Below are 24,952 nucleotides of genomic sequence, written 5' to 3'. Positions count from 1 at the left end.
GTACATAACTGATTTCTGAGCAAAGCGTCATTAATTCCAGGACAAATTCTGTGTTATTTGCAGTCATCGAAACGAAATAAGATTGGCATTTCATATAATCATTCTGGTTTTCAAAAGTATAGTGTTGTTTTCCCTCAACAAGTGACTATCATTGAACGCACAATAAATTTTATGCCACTTTGTCTCTTAAATGTCGCAGACTTCATGACAAGTGACGCATTTCTATCTATCATATAACAGCTTTATGGCTTAGAAATATGGGTAATTTGCCATTTCCTTTGATGAAATTCGTCTGTGATACAAAACAAAGCCATTTCGTGCATCATTAAATGAGTGCATAGTCTTTCTCAATTTTCAGTTAACGTCCGTGACAGTTCGTAACAGAATAAATGCTCTAACCGATATTTTACAAATCCTTTGAAATGTTTAACCGTCGGTCATCTATGACTACTTTGATTTGGGAATTTTCCGTTGCTTGGATTCTTTACAGAATAGTACCAGGAATAAATACGCCTTTTCTTCAATCGGTTTATATCTAGACATTCAAAGCTTAGATATTTGTTTTTTTTTCTTTTAAATCCGTTTTCATTTAATCTGTTAATTTAACGGCAATTTTCAAACTATCTATTAATCGGATGAATGCTGTATGAAGCATGAATAACTCTTAAATTATAGAACAAGTGATTGAACTGTAATATTGTATTAGATATTGGTTCAGTGGGTGGGGAAACTTAGTTGTCTGCGGATACGAATGTATTGTCAGTGTAAAAATTACTTGCAATATCTGGAAAAATAATGATGTTCTTACTGCTATATTGACTGAATTGCCGATATTGTCAATTTTCTTAATGTAAGTACCGTGACCTGTTAAGGAAATGCTGTTGTATGATTAAGGTATACGCTTTAATTACGTGTTATTATGAGACATATTTCTTTTAAATATGTATTTCTGTAGATGTAGTCAAATGCTGTGTCGAGTGCCCCTTTAAGAATGTAAAAGCAAGTGGCTTTTGTGAATGTTTGGTGTATTTAGATGTAGGTTTGTTTTATGGATTAGTTTTGCATTTTTGGCATGCATTGCTTACCGGCCCTATGCATGTATATCTATATAACAATCGCCGATATATTCTCTCTCTTTTCTGAATGGTGGGTGCATTCATACAGTTGTGTGTCTTTATTAAATTGGTGTTTGCAAAATCTAAGTACAAATTATCTAATATTTCCTGGAACAAACGTAAAAAAATTGTCCATTACTAAATCTAAAACAGTACACAGACTAGGTTCCTATTTGTAAAAGCAATTATAAAATACATGCCGAATGTGTCTATTTTCTCAATCGCATATCGTTTTTCTTTTTATATTGACCCATAAGGAATATTACTTTATAAAGTCTAAATTACCACATAATTATTTAATTAAAGATATGTGCAGAATGCGTAGGCGTTTGACACTTGTTAGTCTTGTCATGTTATATTATTTCCGCAAACATCTGAAATCTTTCGTTTTCCGTAAGTTGAAATCATATACCAGTCTTACAATGAGTTATTGTTACTACTAACGTATCGAACATTATTTATCACGTAATCGTTAAGATTTGTGAAGATTTGCTTGAAGGTTTTATATTTTGATTTTAACTAAATCTTGAAATTAATAAAATATTCGACGTGATCTTGGAAGTAAAGAAGTGTAGAACGCAACCAAGCAAATAACAGCACGGTTGATCCAAAACAGCCATGCTTACATAATTATGTCAAAACAAGAAGGATGTTGTCCTAACAGCCCTAACAGAGATAAATTCACTTCAAGAAAACATAATTCACTAAGAATATACAAATAAATTAAATTTCACTATAAATTCACTTCAATGAAATTTAATCATAAAACAACATTTCCTTGACAAATCACGGTTCTTACAATAAAAATGTTGACAATATTGGCAAGTCAGTCAACAAGGTATAATGGTTAAGAACGCCTTTTTTTCCGGATATTGCAAGCCATCTTAACACTGACAATACATTCGTTTCTCCACCCACTGACCCAACTTTCAATTGCATTTTTTATTATTAGTTTATCATTCTCGATGAGTAAAACTTATGAAGATGACATGTATTTAAACATGTTTGAAGTATCCCTAATGGTAACCACGAATAAACAATACACTTAGTCAATAGATTATATGTATTTCATAAAAATATATTTTGGCTCATAGAATGCAATCAGGCAAAACTGGCTTTTGTTAGTGACAGTTATGCTTAAATAATGCTGATGTCACCTTGTTTTCATAGTAATCTGTAAAACCTGAAACACCTAAACATTACATTGGATATAATTTGTCTTATAAAGTACCACCATTCTTTCCATTTGACGAAATTTAAATGCTTAAACAGTGGGTGAAAGAATTCCTTATAAGATTTAAAAGAGTTCGATGACCTGTGTTTTTAGCTAGTGCTTTAGCAACTGCCTATGGCATGTTTCAACCTCGCGTCGTTTGAGTTTTACTTCAATTTCTATGTGACCGCATCGCACAAATATTCTGGACATGTAAAAATAGTCTCACAGTATTTTTTTTTCAATTTTAGTATTGTGTAAGTGTGTGAGCAACTAAGGACTACGGTTTAAAACAACAAAAACAAGCAGCAATGGATTCTAGAAAAATTATCCACTTTATATTCACATTCGAAATATCCGGAATCACCTAACTTTGGGGTTAGGATTAGGGTTATTTTTAGGGTTTAGCTCAAAGATTTGGGGTTAGGGTTTAGCGTTGGGGTAAGAGTTGAAATAAGTCCCACCCTTGGGCAAACATAATTTAACAAAGAGTTGTAAAAGGAAAACCTTTAAAAAATCCTGACAATGTCTTGAACCACAATGCACAGAGCTTAGATATTTGGCATGTAGCATTGTCTAGTGGACCTCTACCAACATTTTTCAAATCATGACCGGTCTATGCACAATGAAATGTTGATTCTTCAGATGTATCGGTTGAAATAGCGCTCAATAAGCATTGGCTATCAGTCCTTTTAGGGCTTACATTCTTGTTTATCGTAGAAACTAATGTTCTTCAAGTTCATGGAGTATAAAATAATTTTAACGGTAGAAAAGAAACGATCCTACATCCTTAAGAAGTTTTATGATAGGCTATAATAATTCTTCCTCATGAAAACATCTGCTATTTTACAATTATTTCACTCATTTCATGTGCTTCTAATATGAGAACAACATTAATAACATAATGAAACGGTTGTCTGATAAAAAAAACCAAAAGCTTTGTAATTGTACTGAACGAACGCCTTTGAATTATAACGATATCGGACAGCGACCTCAATCAATAACGTTACATAAAAATAATTAAAAATGTGCTGCACCATGAGAAAACCAACACAGTGCATTTGCGGCCAGCATGGCTTTCAAAGCCTGTTGCAATAAGAGAAACCGTTAGCGAACATCATGGGTCCTGACAAGACTGCGCGAATGTGCAGGCTGGTCTTGATCCATGCTGGTCGCAAATGCTCTATGTTGGTTTTCTCATGGTGCGACTCATTTGCTATGTTTTGTTGTTTATCTGTGTGAATATCAATGCTTACTGAACATTACTAAGGCTTAAGCTTATTTTTTTTGTAACGTTCAAAGATATCCATCATATCTGTCATAAAATAATCCTAAAACGCTATTTTTATGACAGATATGATGGATAATTTATTTCAAATATCTTCAAACGCATTTAACCTTACTACATATATAAATTAATTGTGCATATAGAGCTGCATTCATACTTAAGTGACCTGCAGTAACATTCAACCGCTAAAAGAAATTTAAATCTTATTCATAGCACTATTAGTACACGTAGACATGTTAATTTAATGTGTAGAAACTGTTAATTGCATTTATAAAAATTCAGGGATTGGTTCATAAATGATTTGAACTTGACTGTCTCTTGTATATAAAGTTACTCATTTCCATCGAACACGTTGCTATATATACTTACATAACAGCAAAAAATACAAAAAGCCAGCTGAGTACACATGTATACCGCATACGTCATCGCCAGATACGGCAAAGATAAAATTTCAAATATTGCTGTCGTAAACAAAGAGGTTTTGCATGCTCGAAGAACATCAATGTCCTAGCATTTTCTCATATATAGCACATACCAAAGCTATATTAATACATGTACTACGTTTTTCTTCTGAAGGAAACACATTCGTTAAAACATACATCTACGATATTTTGTATGTAGAGAAAGGACTAGTTTTATTTTAGTTTGTATGACTGATCATTTGTCAAAATAAATCATTCTTAATATTACACAAATAGCGTTGGCAACTTATTTTCAAACCTGTTGTCTGAATAAAGTAAAACTTTATCTTCTAGTGTCGGCAATCAGTCAAGGTTTTAAAGTTTATTAATTTGCAAAAAAAACGTCCAAAAAAGTAATATGTCTCAAACAGTGATTTGTCGTTGCCAATATCATTATTTTGAGTTCAGGTGTGAAGGAACAATATCACGAGGATGCATCTGAACATTACACAGCTTATATCATATTTATTACATTCATGGACAAACTGTAAGAACCTCATACAGACCCTCAAGCATCGGAGAAATATCATTGTTTTAGATTTTAAAAAAAAAAATAGCAGATAATTATGTTCTACAATAACATAGTTACGACACTCACTGTTCACTCAATTTAGTTCTAATGTTTAGACAGTACATGTATTAATAAGAATGCGATGAATATATTTCATCGAAAATATCATTTTTAACGAGAAGCTGACACTTAAAGATTATATTTTATATTTCGAAGTCACCAGCGAACCAGTGAAACAGAAATGTTGTCAACAGTCGTGAAGGCCTGGTCGTATGTCACGAAGTTATTTTCACAATGAGAAAAGAGTTACATCATGAGTTTATGTTAAAGTACTTCTTTTTCATGCGATAATGACACATTGAGATCTAGCTGACGTACTTTTATAAACCTTCAATTTCTTTCCAAAACCTACTTTTTACGAATGTTTAGTCATACATTGACGAAAAATAGAAATAAAATAGGGGGTTTGATCGTTTCTAGTGAAATACCGGTCAGTAGTGGTCCGCTACATGATTAAAAGACGCATTTTTGCTCGTGTCCAAGTAAACATTAGGTTTCAATTTGAAGAACTGTTCATCGTTGGAGTATAAACATGAAAGCCATCACATTTTATACAGAAGGCATTCTGGCAGTGAAGAAGTTTGATCAAAGGACCCATTCTACATGAAAATGTGCAAAAAATGGTAAAACTAATATCTATTAACTTTGGACTTCTTTCGGAAGCACATCACTTTTCCGAGTTACTGACCTTATTTCTTTTTTATGCAATGTCTGTAGACCTAGGTATGTAGGCTACGTTAAAATGTAGTACCTTTCTGAATGTAATATTCACCGATATATTCCACATAAGGTTTGTATTTCACAGTGTAAAGTCTATTGATAATGTCAAAATGTAGCACAATAAGACATTGTGTAGTGCTTAACTGAATTCTTCATGGAATTGTTTATACGGATGTTTCAAAACAAAAAGAAAACACATATTACACTAAAATATGCAAAAAGAAATACAGTTAACAACATTTTTATGCCCCCGAAGGGAGGCATATAGTTTTTGAACCGTCTGTCGGTCTGTCCGCAATTTTCGTGTCCGGTCCACTGGCACTAGATCAGAAAGAAAATGCCTCCGTACGTGTTATACCCTACCCCTAGGTATTCTATAAGAACCATGGTCGTGAACGGGAAAATATACTAACCCATTTCAATCGCGTATTTCGTACCTAAAACACGCAGTTCAGTAAATGTGTACTATTGATATTAAACAAGCGGTAATTTATCTTCCGTTGTGTACCGGTTATATTTCTTCAATACTTCTTATCTTAGAAAAACAACGTGTAGTTTACAGTTTTTCAAAGGTACACAAAAACTTGCTTGAACTTCCCTGGTGAAGTTCCGGTCTAGATTACAGACACACTCTGATTGGCTGATGTGAAAATGTATGTCAGTCGTCATTTTACTACACGTGAACGCTAAAATGTTTATATGCAGCATAAATGTGCAAAATGAATTAAATAAACAGAATAGATATATACCAATGTATGATTTCAAATTCAAAATCATATACAAGATGAATTTCATTCATCATTTCGAGTCTTATCGTAAAACTGTAAATATATTGCATTCTGTTTTTGTTTGTTTACATTTCGCTTAACATGTGCACACTGCCGTGACCTCTAGACCGGATGTTCATTAAGGGAGTTCACGCAAGTTTTTTCTGTAACGTTGACTAAAGCATAAAATATATGGAGCATCTCTGCAATATGGAATATTGAGACAATGTGACTGGTGCACGATGGAAGATAAATTATCGCTTGTTTAATATCAATAGTACACATTTACTGAACTGCGTGTTTTAGGTATGAAATACGCGATTGAAATGGGTTAGTATATTTTCCCGTTCACGACCATGGTTCTTATAGAATACCTAGGGGTAGGGTATAACACGTACGGAGGCATTTTCTTTCTGATCTGGTGCCAGTGGTCCGGTCCATATCTTTGTCATCCAAGGATGGATTTTCAAATAACTTGGCATGAATGTGTACCACAGTAAGACGACGTGTCGCGCGCAAGACCCAGGTCCGTAGCTCAAAGGTCAAGGCCACACTTAGACGTTAAAGGTCATATTTCATGATAGTGCAATGATGGGCATGTCCGGTCCATATCTTTGTCATTCATGCATGGATTTTAAAATAACTACGCATGAATGTGTGGCACAGTAAGACGACGTGTCGCGCGCAAGACCCAGGTCCGTAGGTCAAAGGTCCTAAACTCTAACACCGGCCATAACTATTCATTCAAAGTGCCATCGGGGGCATGTGTCATCCTATGGAGACAGCTGTTGTTTCTAATTTTAGCGTTATCATTAAAAACATGTTATAGTTTATAGTTGCGTTACAGTATTTACTTGCTTCGACCCGTTCTCGCATGCCAGAAGTTTACTATGATTACCTAGTTTTCCTTCGTATCGGGAATCTGACGACCCTCAGATGGATAAGAATAGCTTCCTACTAAAGCTTAATTACTATCATGATAAGAGTCTTTCACGACAGCAAGTAATTTCAACATTCCGCATTGTGTGTACCTTGCCATAAATGGTGAAGGAATGAATAGGACTAATCGCCGTTTGAAGTCCTAAAATAATTTTGCAACATATTACCATTTGGTTGAATCTTTTTCATTTTGGACAAACCCTTGTCAAATTCGATGCAAAACATGCCACTTATATGAGAATGTTAAATGCTGATAATTTCCGAAGTTCTGTGGGGTTTGTTTTCAAATCTTTTCATTCAGCCTCTGATTTCGGAATCATGAGGCTTTTTCCAATACTGTAAAACTACTTATTCGGGGAGAGATTTCCAGTTATTCACATATAAAAGGCGCAAATATTTGCTTTTGGCAGAAATCTAAGACTCTTTCGCATTAAAAGACACTTTGATGGTTTTTATGACCCCATGTTCAGGTTTTAAGATAGATCTCGAGGATAAGTCTTAACGGGTCACGCTGAACTACCAGAAACACCAGAAAACTCCATTCAAAAATTAATATTGTTAGAAAGAATGAGGGAGATCCCTTTTGAAACGAAATGTCAACTGTTAAGTTTGTTTCAGGATATTCGCCTTTGATTTTTAATAATCGCCATATTGTAAAAAACAACATTAAATAACTTGTATGCGCCTTGAACGTGGTTATTATGAAAAGCTGGTAGTATTCATTAGCGCTTGAAAACTATAATATGTTTCTGTTTATATTTAGCTGTATTTTGCTTCTGTTAACGTGTTCTATTAAGTCATCAGAACAGAACATTTATAAATTAATTGTTCCGTATACGTTTCATTATTCCTGCATTTTGGAATCACTGGTAAGCTTTCATATTTCTAGTAGAATTCGGTAATTGCTTTTCGTATCTCTTTATGATTTTAATCTGCTAAATCATTTCATAAGCTATTCAAACAACAATTTCCTAGAACAACATTCTTTCTTTCGAAATTACGGTTCTAGACCTCTTTCAAGAACCATTGGTTTACATATTGAAAAATGAAAGAAAGTTTCATGACTGAAGAGGAAATGCAAATTTCAGTCAAAAGTAATCTTTTACAGCTACCATTGTGTAATAATACCCTGTCTAATGTTATGGGATTATTTTTTTCTATCGGCAAGGCCAAGCTTGCTATCTCTGCTTTTTCTGGCATGATACACTCTACCAATCAAATTAATTAAATATATCTGAAATAGTGTTCATATCTGATAGATACAGAGTAATGAAAGGTTTTATTCGCGTTAGAAATTTAGTTCAGATAAATCAATTTTTTGAATGCGACCAAACATTCCTGATAGATGTCTTTATTCTATAAATTTTTGAATGCGACCAACATTCCTGGATAGATGTCTTTATTCTATAAACTTTTGAATGCGACCAACATTCCTGGGTAGATGTCTTTATTCTATAAACTTTTGAATGCGACCAAACATTCCTGGATAGATGTCTTTATTCTATAAACTTTTGAATGCGACCAAACATCCCTGGATAGATGTCTTTATTCTATAAACTTTTGAATGCGACCAAACATTCCTCGATATATGTCTTTATTCTATAAACTTTTGAATACGACCAAACATTCCTGGAAATGTGTCGTTATTCTATGAACTTTTGAATGCAATCAAACATTTCTGACTAGATGTCTTTATTCTATAAACTTTTGAATGCGACCAAACATTCCTGGATAGATGTCTCTATTCTATAAACTTTTGAATGCGACCAAACTTTCCTGGATAGATGTCTTTATTCTATAAACTTTTGAATGCGACCAAACATTCCTCGATATATGTCTTTATTCTATAAACTTTTGAATACGACCAAACATTCCTGGAAAGGTGTCGTTATTCTATGAACTTTTGAATGCAGTCAAACATTTCTGACTAGATGTCTCTATTCTATAAACTTTTGAATGCGACCAAACATTCCTGGATAGATGTCTCTATTCTATAAACTTTTGAATGTGACGAAACATTCCTGGATAGATGTCTTTATTCTATAAACTTTTGAATGCGACCAAACATTCCTCGATATGTATCTTTATTCTATACACTTTTGAATACGACCAAACATTCCTTGAAAGGTGTCGTTATTCTATGAACTTTTGAATGCAATCCAACATTTCTGGATAGATGTCTCTATTCTATAAACTTTTGAATGCGACCAAACATTCCTGGATAGATGTCTTTATTCTATAAACTTTTGAATACAATCCAACATTTCTGGATAGATGTCTCTATTCTATAAACTTTTGAATGCGACCAAACATTCCTGGATAGATGTCTTTATTCTATAAACTTTTGAATACAATCCAACATTTCTGGATAGATGTCTCTATTCTATAAACTTCTAAATGCGACCAAACATTCCTGGATAGATGTCTTTATTCTATAAACTTTTGAATACAATCCAACATTTCTGGATAGATGTCTCTATTCTATAAACTTTTGAATGCAACCAAACATTCCTGGTTAGAAAGCTTTCTTCCATGAACCTTTGAAAGCAATTCAATTTTCCTGGCTAGACATTCTTGTTTCGTGAATTTTTTAATGCGACAAACATTCGTATGCTTACCCGCTTATCTTAGTATGGAGGGCACAAATAAACATACTGAGGGGTCACAAATTCAATCCAAATGTTAGACATATGTTCTCCATTTCAATTTGATGAAATTGCATTGTGTCTGAAATCATGCGGCTTTGAACAGGAACAGTTAACGGGTTAACTTCTGCTGTTACATAACTGAAATACTGTTGAAGAGCGACTCTCCAAAAGTCCAACACGTTTGTTTTTTTTATGAAATTTGGAGTCCAGTCCAATTTTCCTGGTCAGACACCCTTGTTTCATAAACTTTTTAAGGACGTCCAATATACCTAGCTAAGTATTCTTGTTTTGCTGGATGTCAGCCTTAGAGAGCGGTGTCTATTGATCCATAGTTTGTTTGACGTAGTAGAAGTTGAAGAGATTCTGGCCTTGCGAAATATCAGAAACGCATGAATGTGAATAAATCCTGTTATTAAACATTGTATAAAAGAAGTTTTTCTTATGCATAGCCGATTAAAACATTCTTCAAGCAATTTGGTCCTGGTATGTCTATTATATTCTCCCAAAAATCACAGATCGGGTAGAGTATCCGGAAAACGGAATTGTAATTATTAAATCTAGATCTTGGAAACAAGCCTGTCATATTTGTCTGTTCGGAATGCGTCATATTCAACAGGGTTTCGTAACTTTGTACTTGATCTGTAATGATACAGTGTGGAAATAACTAATACAATATTACGAACTACTGTGCTATATTCGCTAATGTTTTCGTAAATTTTGCAATAAATTTGGTTGCTATTTGGCAGTATAAATATTGCAAACAAATGTCTCGTAGATGCTGATTTTATATATTTAGCGGAAGTTGTTTGTACTCGCGAAGTGCCACGTAAAATGAGAAAATTATTTAATTTTCAGACTTTGATTTGCCTGATATCATTTTGCCTGTTGTATTTTGAATATTATTATGCGACATATTAAACTTTTATCCAGACATTATAAAAATTGACTGTTCCAGCTACTGGCTAAAGAATTATTCTTGACTGTTGAAATACTGCATTTTATGAATCCCTAGTTTAGATGCTCGTGTTTCTTGCATTTTTGAAGTTTGTTATTATTTTTGTACTGTACAGGTAGCCCAATGGTAAAGCATCTGCTTCGAGTGTAGAAGTCGTGGGTTCGCTCCCTGACCGCGTCATACCAAAGACCTGAGAATGGTACCGATAGAGTCCTCGCTTGGCGCTCAGTATAAAAGGGATAGTTCTAGAACTGGTCAGACCTTTATTAGTAGAATGGGAATAAATAGGATAAAAGACACGCACACACGCCTTCTTCTCATTTTAAACGGAAGCGCTATACATGAATACGACAACTTTCAGTCAACGGTAGGATAAATGCAAACAAGAAGTTCTACTAAAAACAGATGCTCAAGTTGATTTATTTTTTTAACCAGAGGTCTAATACTAATAGTCTCGTTTCATTAAGTTACTCAAATAAGTGTTAAAAACGTATAAAATCAGTGACTCAGTCCGCATTTGTTGAGGAAACGTAGGCACTTGCATTTCGAAGTGGCGTCCTTTTTCCCCCAAAAGACGACGTTTCTTTTTAATTCATGAATGAAAATTTACAAGATAATTTCCGAAAAATACACCGTGAACACATACCTTTTTTCATTTTATTAAACTGTTCAAACACCAACGACGCTTGGTCGTTTTGTAAACTATCAAACAACAATCGCACATTTTACACTCTGTCTATCTTCATGATTTTATTTTAATATTGAGTGTTTCATACTTCCAAAGCAGTGTGAACTGATATGAATTGATGTCGTTTGTTAAGTGTTACACCTTTTAACAGTTAAACATACTGTGATGTCATAAACACACATGTTTGTAGATCGGTTGTGTTAAGTACGATATAGGAAAATAATTGACATGGCTCTCAGAAACTGTCTGTAAACGGGTTGTTAAATCAATCATAATTGTTTATAAATAGAAGATAGAATAAAATACTTTTTTATGTTTCAATAAAACTTTAATATGTATCGTTTATACTATATTCACAGCTCGGCCCACCCCAAACGAAAAACTCGGGTTATTCTGCGATAAATTATACTTGGGAACTTGTTATTTCGATTGTAACACGACATACTAGTATCAACAGTGTTAGAAAAAATAGTAACTACTTTTTACGACATGAACAACACTTCATGCTACGCACCTGGATCATTCAATACATAGACGATGACGTCACTACTTTGCACGCGCATGGATTATCGCAAAATAACCGTTGATTGATTTTCTCCTAAGTGTATATAGGTTATTTGCCGGTCGTGTTAGAATTCTAAGTTAATGCAGCTGTATGTACAGCAAATAGGCTTGCAGATAACGCCTCGTTGCATAACACCACCGCCTGTAACACTATTTATGACGATGCAATGCATAATATTTCAATATTGGCGTCTTGGATATAAAGTATATGAAGCTCTGGTATAGATCATTAAAGACAACAAACCAACTGACTAAAATCAAGATGAATTCAAGTCATGTCATAAAAACTTTAAGCGCGATAAGCAGTGCACATTTATTTGAAACTTTGCAAAATCACAATTACAGCAGAGTCACGCATGAAGTTTAAAAGCAGTTATACAAAATAGTAATGACAGTTAATACACTTGATCTATTCTTTTAAGTATTTTATCAGCAACAGAAAATATACTGCTGTACACAACCAAACATAATAGCAATTATTCATGTCCATGTAACTCAGCAATCTGATGAAACCAAAAATACATCCTTTCATACAGAGTATTAAAAACTTTTGTTGTGTTGCAATGAGTGAAATGGTAATTCAAATGGTATCTTAAGATATGAGAACAAATGTTCTTTAAGTATGTAAACATTTAAATGACCTAGAAGTACATTTCCTAGATATGAACAAATGTTAAAAATGGTTTTCAATGAATTACTAATACGATCGGTATCATTTATTCATGTAACAAGGAAAAGCTGTAGCAAGTATTTTCAAAAATATTTCTTTTGAGAAAATCTTAAATGAAACTTAATCGGATACGTTTCCACTATCAAATAATGACTTAAGTTTTATAAAGGTGCGTCTTCGTCATGATGACTGTGAAAGTTTGCTATTTCCAGTTCAGACGAAATATCCATGAATAAAAGTAGTCTATAAATCAGTCAATACGATTTGAGTTTTGCAAATATGGACTCGATGTTGTAACATTTTCTCCTCCTTTCGGATCATGGAGGAGGACGTAATTGGAATTGCAAATTAGTCTGCTATTATTTCGCTTGGCCGCTTTCCAGGCTTTCGAAGGATCTTTGTATAGATTTGATAATGCGCTTTTTGTCTGCAAATGTACTGTCTGTTGCAAATATATGACGATAACTAATTCAACAAAGCACACTATCATAATTGGTCAGCGTGACATAAAACCTACAAAAAAGTAGAACTTAACAAAGACTAATTTAGAATTATGGTTTCAAACATCTTTCAAACTGTTATTTGTTCTCAAACTTTTACAACTTGGATAGAAATGATATTTTTAACTATTCATAATTACTATAATGACATGTCCTTTACTTAATCCACTGTCTCATCCTTCGAAGTGATGCAATCTCATTTCTTCTTTGTCTCTTCTTGTTTTACCAAGGCCTACTAACTTTCTCATTGCAAGTCTGAACCTCTTGTTTACAAGAGCGTATAAAACTGGATTGTAACAGGCAGACGACTTAGCAAACACAGTGGGTGCCACGAGTAGTAATGGCGGAATAGTCCGAGGATTTCCGATTGCAGCCCAGATGCACACAACTGCATACGGCGTCCATGCTAACAGAAACAGAGAAACAGCAATTGCGCACATCTGTCATAGAAATATAAAAAAAAATAATATAACTAACAATATAAAGATAGAATCATGGTCAAAACGTTTTTTTTTTATTTAAAGTAATTTCCATACCATTAGCTTAAATTAAGAAGGCATATATTTATATTGGTTCGATGAAAAATAAATACATATATTTTGAAACATAGAAAAAATACAATCAGTGTTTTTGGCCTTTCTGGAAGCATTGTATTGAATAAAGATTTGATTAAACTTTTCATTCACTTTCATATTTTGTAGTCATGTCTAGCTGATTTAGCGGTTATACTGGGCCATTTCGCTATGAAATCACTTTCGTCATCACATCTTTGCATTTTCACTGGCATCCGAAAGCAAACTGAGTTGGGGTAAGACAGCTATAAGGTGTCCAATACATCTGTACTGAAAACCAGTTGATTTGTTCGTTTGTCTGTTTTGAGTTTAGCCCAGCGCCATTTTTCGACAGTATTTCAGTTAGGTAACGGCGGGCAGTTTACCTAACCAATGTTCCTAGATTCTGTACCAGTACAGACCTGTTCTCCGCAAGTAACTGTCAGCTTCCCCACATGAATCAAAGGTTGAGGACAAATGATATCGTCAAAGAGAACATACGCCCTGCACGGGGATAGAACTCACAACCCCGATATCCGTAGATATGTGCTCTCCCTAATGAGCTAAGCGAGCGGGCGAAGATCAAATGAAACTCGATAGCTAGAACTCGCTAATATCAAAATTCAAACTTTCTCGAAGACATTTTCAGATCCCGTCCAGAAAACACGTGCACAAAATATCATTTTAAAGCGAATTTCTGTTATTTCCAAGTAAAATGCCAAGTCCCTTGGAATGCGAGATACCGAGTTTCAACTGTGTAATATATGTTATTATGTGATCTTGTTATCAAAATCAAGATGATCTCGACACGAACTACGGTGTATATAGGGGACCAAAAAATCTATTTACCATATCTAATGTTTAGGTAGTATAAACATGACAATTACACTTTTCTAAACATTAAAGCAAATAATTCTTATTTCTGTATCAAAATAAATATAATAAATAACTACTGTATATATTTAAGATAAAATAAAACACTAAGATGCAAATAAACACCATTTAAAACTTTGAAATTACGCAATTGTTTAGATGAATCACCAACATAGTGTATTTGCGACCAGCATGGATCCATCCCCGCAGTCTGGTCAGGATCCATGCTGTTTGCTTTCAAAGCCTATTGCAACTAGAGAAACCATTAATGAACAGTATGGATCCTGACCATGCGGATGCGCAGACTGGTCTGGATCCATGCTGGTTGCAAATGCACTATGTTGGTTTTCTCATGGTGCGGATCATATTTACTTTTGCTACTTGTTTCTCATGCGTCCATTCTACGTTTTCCTGTCTGCCACCGTCGCCAACAGAGCGGATGAATCTCCAGGTGTTAACATAACAGAACACGATAATTACGCTGGGTATGAGAAAGCTTGATACGAATACACTCATCACGTATGACGTATACATCCGGGTGTCATCTGTCCACGTCACCATGCACGCTGTGCCACTAGGATCTAAAGCGTATCTACAAAAGAAGCATTTGATCTTAACATGTAATAATCACTATATAAAGTAAATAAATCAAAATCTTGTGAATAATATTTTTCACAGAATAAATAGTGTCATAAAAACATCGTCATTTCAATATAACTCATCAGATTCACTGTTATTAATGAATTACTTTTGGGGATGGTCGTTGTTCTTTTTACTTTTTTAACATTGATTCCGTGATTTTTATGCTGAATCTTTAAAAGGACACTGATACCGTATTTGAAACAATTGTGTGGTTATCTGAGAGCTGTTGATCAACATAGTAACTGCATTTCGTGTGAAATGTCGGCTTAGAAATGTTATTGTTCTCAGTGTCAAACGGCTCGTTTGCTTTTCTTTTATTGTTGTATCACTAACTGTTTGACAATAGTCAAGTGCATTTTAAGCTGGATATTTCTATGAATGATGAAAGTAGTGTGGCGCATAATTTTAAAGATCGTACAGCTTACAAAGTGTTGTCTCATGACAACTGTAATAATGCAGGACCAGCCTAAGTCCTGCTTTAAAGAAACATGATGACGATAGAGTTTTGTAAGTTTTCGTTTATTTCAAGATTGAATGCTATTTTTGTGCGTTTAGATGGGTGTAAACGATATTGACACTACTTTGTGGCAACAATGTTTGGATGATTTGCAAGTAGTCCCATTGTGGTTCATACCCGTCTCAAAAATAGTATGCAATGCTTTTATCAGTTTTTACAGTGTCTTGCTATAAAAATAAATGGTCTCCTTTCCATTAATATCAGAATATCAAAATAAACGTCAACATATCGATTTTTTCAACATCTTAACAGAACAGCCCATGTCAAATAATAATTCGTCTTCCAATAAAAATATAATTCCTGACTTTACTTTTTAAAAAAAAAACCTTAAATCCAGGAGGAAGTCGTATGTCCGTGTCGATTCTATTTAAATCTTTTCATCAGAAAAATTCATTGCTTTTTTTAAATGTTTGCGTGTAATGTTCGAAGAGCGCGTGCGTGTAACTCCATGAAAGCATTTGATGCTGCTACACCATTGTTACTTATATAAAGATAGAAATGTTTTCTTTCAAAACAAAACATTTAGTGAATGTATGTATAAGGTATTGATTTACCATTAACACAACAGCAATATTTATTTTATTTACAAATTTTATGTCAGTATCATAGTAAGTGATCAGATGTTTATGACAGTTGCGGTCAAAGACAGCGGAAAATTTAAAGAGCATTACAAATGTGACTCTTGATTTATAGAGCTATATCAACTTAGTGTGAATATTTACAGACTTAATCAATTTTAATATTGACTAATCCCTGGGATGAGATTTGATTTTGTTTGAAAGTGTCTGACTTACAGCCCAAAGGAATTATATGTATTTTATTTATTTTGTTGGGTTTATTGTCGCACCGACACAATTTTAGGTCATTTGGCGACTTTCCAGCTTTAATGGTGGAGGAAGACCCCAGGTGCTCCTCCGTGCATATTTCATCACGAGCGGGCACCTGGGTAGAACCACCGACCTTCCGTAAGCCAGCTGGATGGCTTCCTCACGTGAAGAATTCTACGCCCCAAATGAGGTTTCGAACCCACGTCGATGAGGGGCAAATGGTTTGAAGTCAACGACTCTAACCACTCGGCCACGGAGGCCCCCCAAAGGAATTATAATGAACTTTATTATCGGAGGTGTAAAAGAAACTGCAGGCGAATAATCAGCAGAAAAACAAAAAAGAATGTCAAGAAATATACGAAAGATAGTTTGAAAATTCTAGAAAATGACATTACGGCTCAAGATTTGAGTCAGGAAACTGAAAAATTATGCAAACATTCTTGTAACGTTTTAAACCTTAAATCTAAAATGGTTTGTTAAATCTTCTAGTTAGAATGTAGACTCTATTTATGCATGAGTGTTCACCGGAGAAGAAAGCTCATATCCACCTTGAAGAAAGCAATGAAAGCAAAAGACATGCATACGTAAAATACAACAAGCTAATGGTAGGAGATGCAGTGTACACAGACTGTTCAAATGGTTGTAGAACGAAGAGTTACCGCGAAAGTGGTTTTTTTATTGCAATTGCCTCACAAGGGACAAACAGGAAGACGAGGACTTTCATTTGCCGTAAAACATCAAAAGACAGTGTGATGCGTTTGATAGAATCTTATGCAAATAGAAAAGTTACGAAGATTTACAATGTTGCGACACATAACTAGTTTTGGAAATTCCATTATATGAAGGCATGTACATGTAGTCAGGTTATCGTGTCTTTCTGTAAAATTGAAATCTACGCTGGTGTCTAATTTGCACGCAACCCGTATGCCACACATTTGGATCCATTTTGACATTACGTTTTTCAATACTAAGGTAGACATGTATGTATGCACTGCGTGTATTTGGGGTCAGGACCCCCCGGCCTACATTATCTTGTTAACCACAACTTTTCGAATTGTTAGATAACGCCAGTTTTTTTAAGTTTCAGGTATTGGGATGGAGACTGGGGAAATGTCTCGTGGTCTTTAAACCTGATTACATCTCGTTTGATATAACTACTGCCATTTTTAATAATGTTAACTGCATCCCAGACTTTAATATCATCTTAGATCATACTGTTTTATAAGTGTATCTCGTTGCAAATAATAAGACGGAAAACACAGATAAATCATGAGACATGTAATTATGTAAATTGGATCCACTAAAAGGGACAAATTGAGAAGTTGTCTCATTTCAAAATTATTTCAGCTTGTTTGAAAAAGAGATGAAACGTCTGTTGTTTTGATTGTTTTTCAATTTGAAAAACAGCGCTGCTGAGAGAAATGCCTGGGAACAGTCAAAAACGTATTCTTTTGAACAAGAGGCTAATCTTTAAAGACTCGACCTAATTCGATGTTTCGTGTTATGATACAGAAGAAATAACTAGAGGTATTAATACATGTCGATGAAAATAAGAATAAGAGAAGCACTGTAAAGGAACGTGACTACAAAAGCTGACAGAAATGAAATATAGACTGTTAAAAATGGCAAAAAGAAAGCTTATAAAGACGAAATAACCGTGGGTTTTCTGGAGATATTTCTAGTAAACAAAGGAAACAAGTGAAAGATAATATAGGAAAAGTGTTCTATGAGTGTTTTGACATCTTGTCAGAATCTTTTAATATTAAATATGAGAAAGAAAGAAAATGAATGGTCTAGCAGAAAAGACCTTTCTAGATATAAAACTATCTGCCAGTAATAATGTTGAATCGGGATGTCATTTAGACTAGTCAGAAGTGTTAAATATTGAATAAAGGTAGTCAGTTCAACCAACAGTGTGGCAAAGAAAATATTTTCTTTGCTGTTAAGTGGCTCGCTAAATAGAAATAAACAAACTAGGTATCTAAAGTGAAAGATATGTTGTACACAAATTGATTTCTGTCCACATGGAAAACATCAATGCAGGTACATTCAAATATTTTTTGCCGAATTTTGCACAACGATCAATTGACAATTTTTTACAGGTTTGGAGACCTAGGAGGTATCAATATCCTTATTTATTACAAGAATTTAAAGCTAGGGTTTGAATATGTACAGTATCTTAGTACTATTGGCAATAAATTTATTTAGTTTTGTATGCGTCCTCATGAACTACGCATTGAAAAGGGTTGATCTTTGAACATTTTTATTGTTGTTACGTAAATTACTTCAAACCATAGCAAAAGCAAGCAATATAAGAAAATATGTTTTAACAACTGGTTTAAAATTAGTAAATGTTTAAAACGAATTAAATTGCGGTAATGAAATGTATATCTATAATATCATCATTCCAGTTTCCATTTATACCAACAGGACTTGGAATGAAAAATGATAGAAAGTCGTGCAGTACATTTTGAAAATAAGGGTTGTCTATATTTCGGTTATGAATTGACTGCAAAGCAGAACGTGAGTCGGAAAGGATAATAAATTTATCCTCATTGTATTTTTACATAAATTCAATGTTAAGTAAACTGCTTTTGTATCAATTGTAAATGTTGTTGCTTTCTTCGGCAAACGAAATTTTAATCGATGAAGTTGGCTCATGGCTTATCAGTTTTTGCGGCAGTTTTCATACCAAACATAACGAAATGGGAGGTAGGTGTCCGTGGTGGTAAATCCGGATCAATTTTCTCTAATATCATCGAGTTCAAAGTCGGGTTTCATTTATTTAAGATTTGATTTGAAAACCAAACGTTTTGATTTATTTTTTATTTATTTTCTAATTAAAATAGATATTCTATTCTGTTCTATATCATTATAAGACGTGCATCGTTGCCTGTTGGTTCAGGTAACCATATGGGTGACGGAAAGTCGACGGTTCACATCCCGCCGGGGTCTTTCCGATATTCCCGGTTGATGAACCGCCAGCAAGTTAAAGAATTATATTTTGGCTTCATACCTTATGCCTGGTATTTAAGTTATAGGATTTGTAAATGTTCACAGTGCGAAGGTGTCTCATGCGTCAAAATGACTAGTCCTTTCGATAGGATTACTACAGTTAACAAACATTTTATGCATTAATCGGTGTGATCTTTATCACCATGGACCATTCTAAATAAAATGAGAGATCTAATGTATACTAAATTTCATTAGTTTACATGTTTCGTCCTCAAACAATCAGGCAATTTTTAGTTTATGATTTTTTTTTTGGGGGGGGGGTAATAAGTTGCGAAATCCGTTACCATAACAAAACAGGAGCTAGTTTATATCCTTACCTGCACCATCCAAGTAAAGGTGTCATTGCCCAGAATAGCGCATTTCCCCACACAATCAAGACAAGAAATATATAGTGGTACACAGAAAGTTGTAAAACTGAAATATAAATACGTTGTCTAGCACTTGATATATTTCTTGACCGTTGTTCATTGTAAAATATGTAATTTATTCAAAACAAGTCTTGGGTTATTTTTAAAATTAAAATTACGGTGAGATAAGCGTCACTTGTAACACGATTCGTTATCCGTATCTGTCGCTTTAAAGTTTTCGTTTCAAAGTCTGCTTTAAAACAAGTCACAGAGAACATTTCGGAGCACGTCGCCTTTATTTTAGTACACTTAAATCATTCATTAGTTCGAAATGAAAAACGTCATTGAAAACAAACTTATTCTAGTAAAACAATTAATACAATTTAGTTACACCATTTCTGTTGAAGTAACTTTTTGAAATGTAATCGTGTTTTCGTTACTGCTCTTTGTATAATAGATGTCAAAACATTCAAACATTCATTAATGGATTTTACTTTCCGGTCTTATTTTTAAAGATACTTTTACAAAGGTAGGTCGTAAAAAGTCAGCTTATTTACGGGAGAAGAATATTAGATAGGATAAATGTATCTAGCGATCATATTCAGTATGCATAACAGCACAACAGTATAAAAACATCATCATTCATTTAAGAATAGGCATATTCTAATATGTCTAGCAACTACGATATTATTTTGACGACACGTCGGCGTGATATCGAGCGCCATGTACTCATCGAGAAATAAATCTTTAGTAAGATATTTTAACTTAAAACATGTTTAAAACGAAATATGACATAGCATAACTGTCATGATTAATTTACACATACACTGACTTGGTTATTAGCTGTGTAGAATAATTCGCCATCATTTGCGCCCTAATGGAACTACTCCGCAAAACGTATTACCATTTCAGGTCCTGACGTGACGTGTATAAACAAAAGAGCGTGACGACCTACCATTTGGCACCATACATGCGCCAAGAAACGGTTCTATCATATTTGATCTAAATTTTATAATACACACATATAATAATCGAAATGATTTATAATAATAGCAAACCCGTGTTTGTTTGAACACTTTTTATACACTCTGGCTGCTATACGTTGTGAGTAAAAGAATAGTTGCACTCGGGCTGCGCCCTCGTGAAATATTTACGCCTGACGTATAACAGCCCATCGCGTATAAATAGTGTTAAAACACGATTTTACTATAAATTATTTCTTAGATAAAAGTAATCCTACACAATGATACTTTATTATATTTTTACTACGAAACATCACAAAAGGTTATTTTTTACTTTATCACAGCATGTGTCACCATAGCTATATTGAGTACTTATTTTAAACATCTATTTCCAAATGTCTGTGAGAATTTTCGTAACGAACTTAAAACGTAATTATACTGACATGAGTTGCTTGGCAAACCCAGAAAAATCGAAGACTAATTTACGCTGTTGTCGATATAATTGAACACAAATAAACCTATACATTAGCAAAACTGTGTATTTTTACTTGTATTCAATTTTGAAAAAAAGAACCAGTTAAAATACATGAAACCAAGTGCCCTGGTTTATAAAGAATAAATAGTATATAAAATGTTTTCTATATATATAAGTAAAATTATGTTTACCAATTACTAAAACTGCTCGTATGGAAAATAACTCAAATCACGCTTACCAAATATTGTATGAATATCAGAATACTTTATAACGTGGGAGAAAAAAAAAACATATGATTGGCTGGTAATAACATGCTTACAAACTGAATGTCTACAGGTGAGCAAATATCTATCAAGGCTAATGGCTGTCAGTAGACCTATGTTGCCTATACCAAACAGCATTCCGGTGAATCCATACCACTGACATCCTACTTGACCCATCTGCCACCTAAAATTACGAGATTAAGATTAACAATGGTCAGATATCTGAAAAAAACTTTAATATTCTGATACATGTTGATATCAAAATGAAATGATTAATACGAATACAACACTCTTACAATTACTCAAGAACCAGATGATGCGGATTTATTTATTTATTTATTTATTTATTTATTTATTTTATTAGTGGTACAGAATTAATACAATGAAGGAATCGAAAAAATCTGGACTGCTAACAAACCGCAAACCTTTGTTTAAAATACTGTTGAAAGATGTCAGTCAAATTACATTTGATTTTAGAAAACGTGTATATATGTGCAAACAATTACAGCAAAAAATAAAATAAATTACACACAAATATTGTGACTGAATTATGTTATTATATTTATGCGTATTAATTCTTTTACATAGCAAAATCCATTATACGTCTAGTAAGCTGTAGAACAGTTGAACACTTGCTAACAAGTAAATGATAATGACTGAGTTTATACCAAATTGAATTGAGGCTAAATGAGAAAATAAAAGCCAATAAGTAGAACAGGGGCAATAAAGGAATTTACAGAGTCAATATAGGATTTTAAGAATTTTGCTGGGTTTAAACGACAGGTATAATCCCGAGAATTTAGTTTCACCAACTGGCTCCATTTTGTTTTCTCATTATCTATCAGCCCACAATAAAATAGCATTCAAAAGCATTTCATATAATAGTCCATATGATCGACTCCAAACTACAGTAAACGAATATTCCAAGTTCACATTATCGCTGATTAAATCACAATATCTTTCAAAATTGATCACACGCTCTTATACACAACCCAATCTAATGATGATGCTTTCGAGTTTAATAAAAAAGAATCTAAAATATTTTGATCCGAATGGGCTCAAATGCCGTAAATTAACGAAGCCAATATTCGAAATTTGAATAATAAAATGTGTTAATTAAGTCAGTTCATATAAGCCTTCGTTCTGAAGCCATTGTCGAATCACTTGCTCCTCATCGATGTGGGTTCGAGCCTCACTCGGGGCATTGAATTCTTCATGTGAGGAAGCCATCCAGCTGGCTGACGGAAGGTCGGTGGTTCTACCTAGGTGTCCGCTCGTGATGAAATAATGCACGGAGGGGCACCTGGGGTCTTCCTCCACTATCTAAGCTGGAAAATCGCCATATGACCTATAGTTATGTCGGTGCGATTTTAAACCCAACAAAATAAATGAATAAATAAGCCAGTGCGACAGCCCTTGGGCAAAAAAAAGGTCAACATGAAATTACTTTGTTAAAATTATTATATTTCTTCTGGTCTATTATTTCTGTCTATACCCTCCAAGATTTTTACTAATCAGAAATACATATCTTTAGCATGCTGAAAAGCCTTCTGTGACGATATTCGTATTATTTCTGTGTTCCTTGATGGATACGTAATATTTACGGAAAATTGTAAAGGAAGCCGTGAGCCGGATATCTATAAATATCTTGCCAATGTGTCATTTCTTGGAAACAGTTTAGAAATAAGTGTCATTTGCTCTAATTACATACAAATATGTGTTGTCACGCTGTAAAACATTATTTTACAAGAAAACGTTGTTTAAAACGTAACTTACTTTCAAAGTATAGTCACCTTATATGCTGAATGTTAACAAAAGAAAAACAAGTGCATACGCAGATATGTATATTCCTGCACAAGACATTACATTTAAAGAACCTGCATAAAGCAAAAATATTTTTAAAAATATATGGTCCTCACAATTCTTACCCGTGTGCAAAATTTGAAGAAGCAGACATAGGAAATCCAAACACACTGATTCCAAGGTCTGCAATGGCTAGATTTATTATAAGTATGGTAGTTTTGTTTCTCAGCGTTTTAAATCGCCATACCAATATAAGTACCAAACTGTTCCCAATGGCAGATGCAATTGCTGAAAGTAAAAACAATACAGAAATTATTCTGTCTTATTGCTTTATTCTAGATTGAAAAGAAGCAAATTCATATGCAGAATAATTAGATGAAGGTACACATGGGGACATTTTGCTTACAAGTAATGCAATGGCTTCGAGCAATATTACATATGTAGAATTTATGCAAAACTCGTTTATTTCAGAATTTCTCTCTGTGGCTGATGCAATGAATGTATTACTAACCTAAAACATGTAAGAACTATAATTTAAGTGTTCTGGAACATGTTTTACGTAAAGTCGGAATATCGTATTATTTTAAAGCCGTATTCTTATCCCTTGAGTAGTTCATGTAGAATATGTATGACTTATGATACTTGTATGTAAATAAATAAATAAATGCGAAAATAATACGCAAACTTTGTGTAGATGTCACTTTGTATTGAGCCGTAACTGCACTCAAATTGTAGACTGTTCATGGTTATGGAGTTATTTTGTAATGTTATTAAATGTAACAAAGAGATTTCATTTTCTAGAAAGTTGCAGTTTTTTTGTTAAGCTAATGGATTTCAAGACGGATTACAACTTTGTAATTCAAACTGTAAGCACGACTGGTGATTGAAGGGTCGCCGACTAGAAGACTGCGTTCTTGGAGCTAGGCTTTCCGTGTTTAATATTTACTTCCACTAACATCCATCCCTTTTTCTAACCCTTCATTATTCTTGCATTTTTCATATAATTAAAATGTACTTGTTGTTATATTTTGAAGCAACATGTCTGTTACATGTTTCCACTACAGTTTCTATCTGTTAACTGCCTACTTTGCGGTGCATGGCTCTTACTGTGCTTGCTGTCCTCTAAGTTTCCCGGAAATCTACCCTTACCTTTTAGGTTTTATGAATATGTTTAACATTTATACAACATACAATTTAACCTTCATGTAACAGTCATCTACATCCATTTCGTCTGTGAATATAACTATTTTTCAAAAAGGTATATTATTATCTTTTGTGAAAAAGACAACAAAACTTACAAAAGATATTTCAATCTATACGTTAAACACTGAAAAATATAGATTTTGTGTTCAGGCCCGTGCTTGAATGCCAAAATTATTGGATGAAATATTTTATGTCAACAATATCAATTCGGCTATATAGACACTGAAACTGGTTTTCCCCAGTGCCGTTTTTGGCGTTGACGGACCGTTCAAACGCGACACTTATGTTTCTCCATTTGTTGCGGCCATTGTAATAAATTATGACAACCGTTTTGGAAAATGGTACACAGTCTGTGTACAGACTTCAAATTTAGTT

The 24,952-nt window shown here is 33.8% G+C and overlaps 2 protein-coding genes across 2 annotated transcripts in view; one reads left to right on the top strand and one right to left on the bottom strand.

Annotated features, from left to right (window-relative positions):
- The first annotated feature begins 383 nt into the window (after positions 1-383).
- The window catches only part of LOC123563897 (voltage-dependent anion-selective channel protein 2-like), a 372,548-nt gene continuing 347,979 nt past the window's right edge, over positions 384-24,952 (top strand). The window contains exon 1 of the mRNA XM_053536551.1: positions 384-390. The gene's annotated coding sequence lies outside the window, so the exon portion shown is untranslated. The remainder of the gene's footprint in view (positions 391-24,952) is intronic.
- On the bottom strand, positions 12,392-24,600 carry LOC123562183 (visual pigment-like receptor peropsin). The gene is made up of 6 exons (XM_045354833.2): positions 24,566-24,600; positions 23,500-23,691; positions 21,628-21,755; positions 19,842-19,938; positions 14,896-15,115; positions 12,392-13,539 (listed from the first exon to the last, which is right to left on the bottom strand). The coding sequence occupies exons 1-6, from the start codon at positions 24,598-24,600 to the stop codon at positions 13,273-13,275; spliced, it is 939 nt and encodes a 312-aa protein (XP_045210768.1). The 3' UTR covers positions 12,392-13,272.

Source organism: Mercenaria mercenaria, chromosome 2 (genome assembly GCF_021730395.1).
Source record: "Mercenaria mercenaria strain notata chromosome 2, MADL_Memer_1, whole genome shotgun sequence".
In the NCBI taxonomy this organism is placed as follows: domain Eukaryota; kingdom Metazoa; phylum Mollusca; class Bivalvia; order Venerida; family Veneridae; genus Mercenaria; species Mercenaria mercenaria.
The sequence above is the reverse complement of the archived record's forward strand: the minus strand, read 5'-3'. Positions and strand labels throughout refer to the sequence as shown.

What these genes read in the sequence shown, in the direction of transcription:
- LOC123562183 (XM_045354833.2), bottom strand. Translation starts at nt 24,600, where the DNA reads ATGGATGTAGATGACTGTTACATGAAGGTTAAATT. An exon ending in TCTTCAAATTTTGCACACGG is followed by an intron (nt 21,756 to 23,499) that starts GTAAGAATTGTG and finishes TCGTAATTTTAG; the next exon opens with GTGGCAGATGGGTCAAGTAG. An exon ending in CACCTGTAGACATTCAGTTT is followed by an intron (nt 19,939 to 21,627) that starts GTAAGCATGTTA and finishes TTTATATTTCAG; the next exon opens with TTTTACAACTTTCTGTGTAC.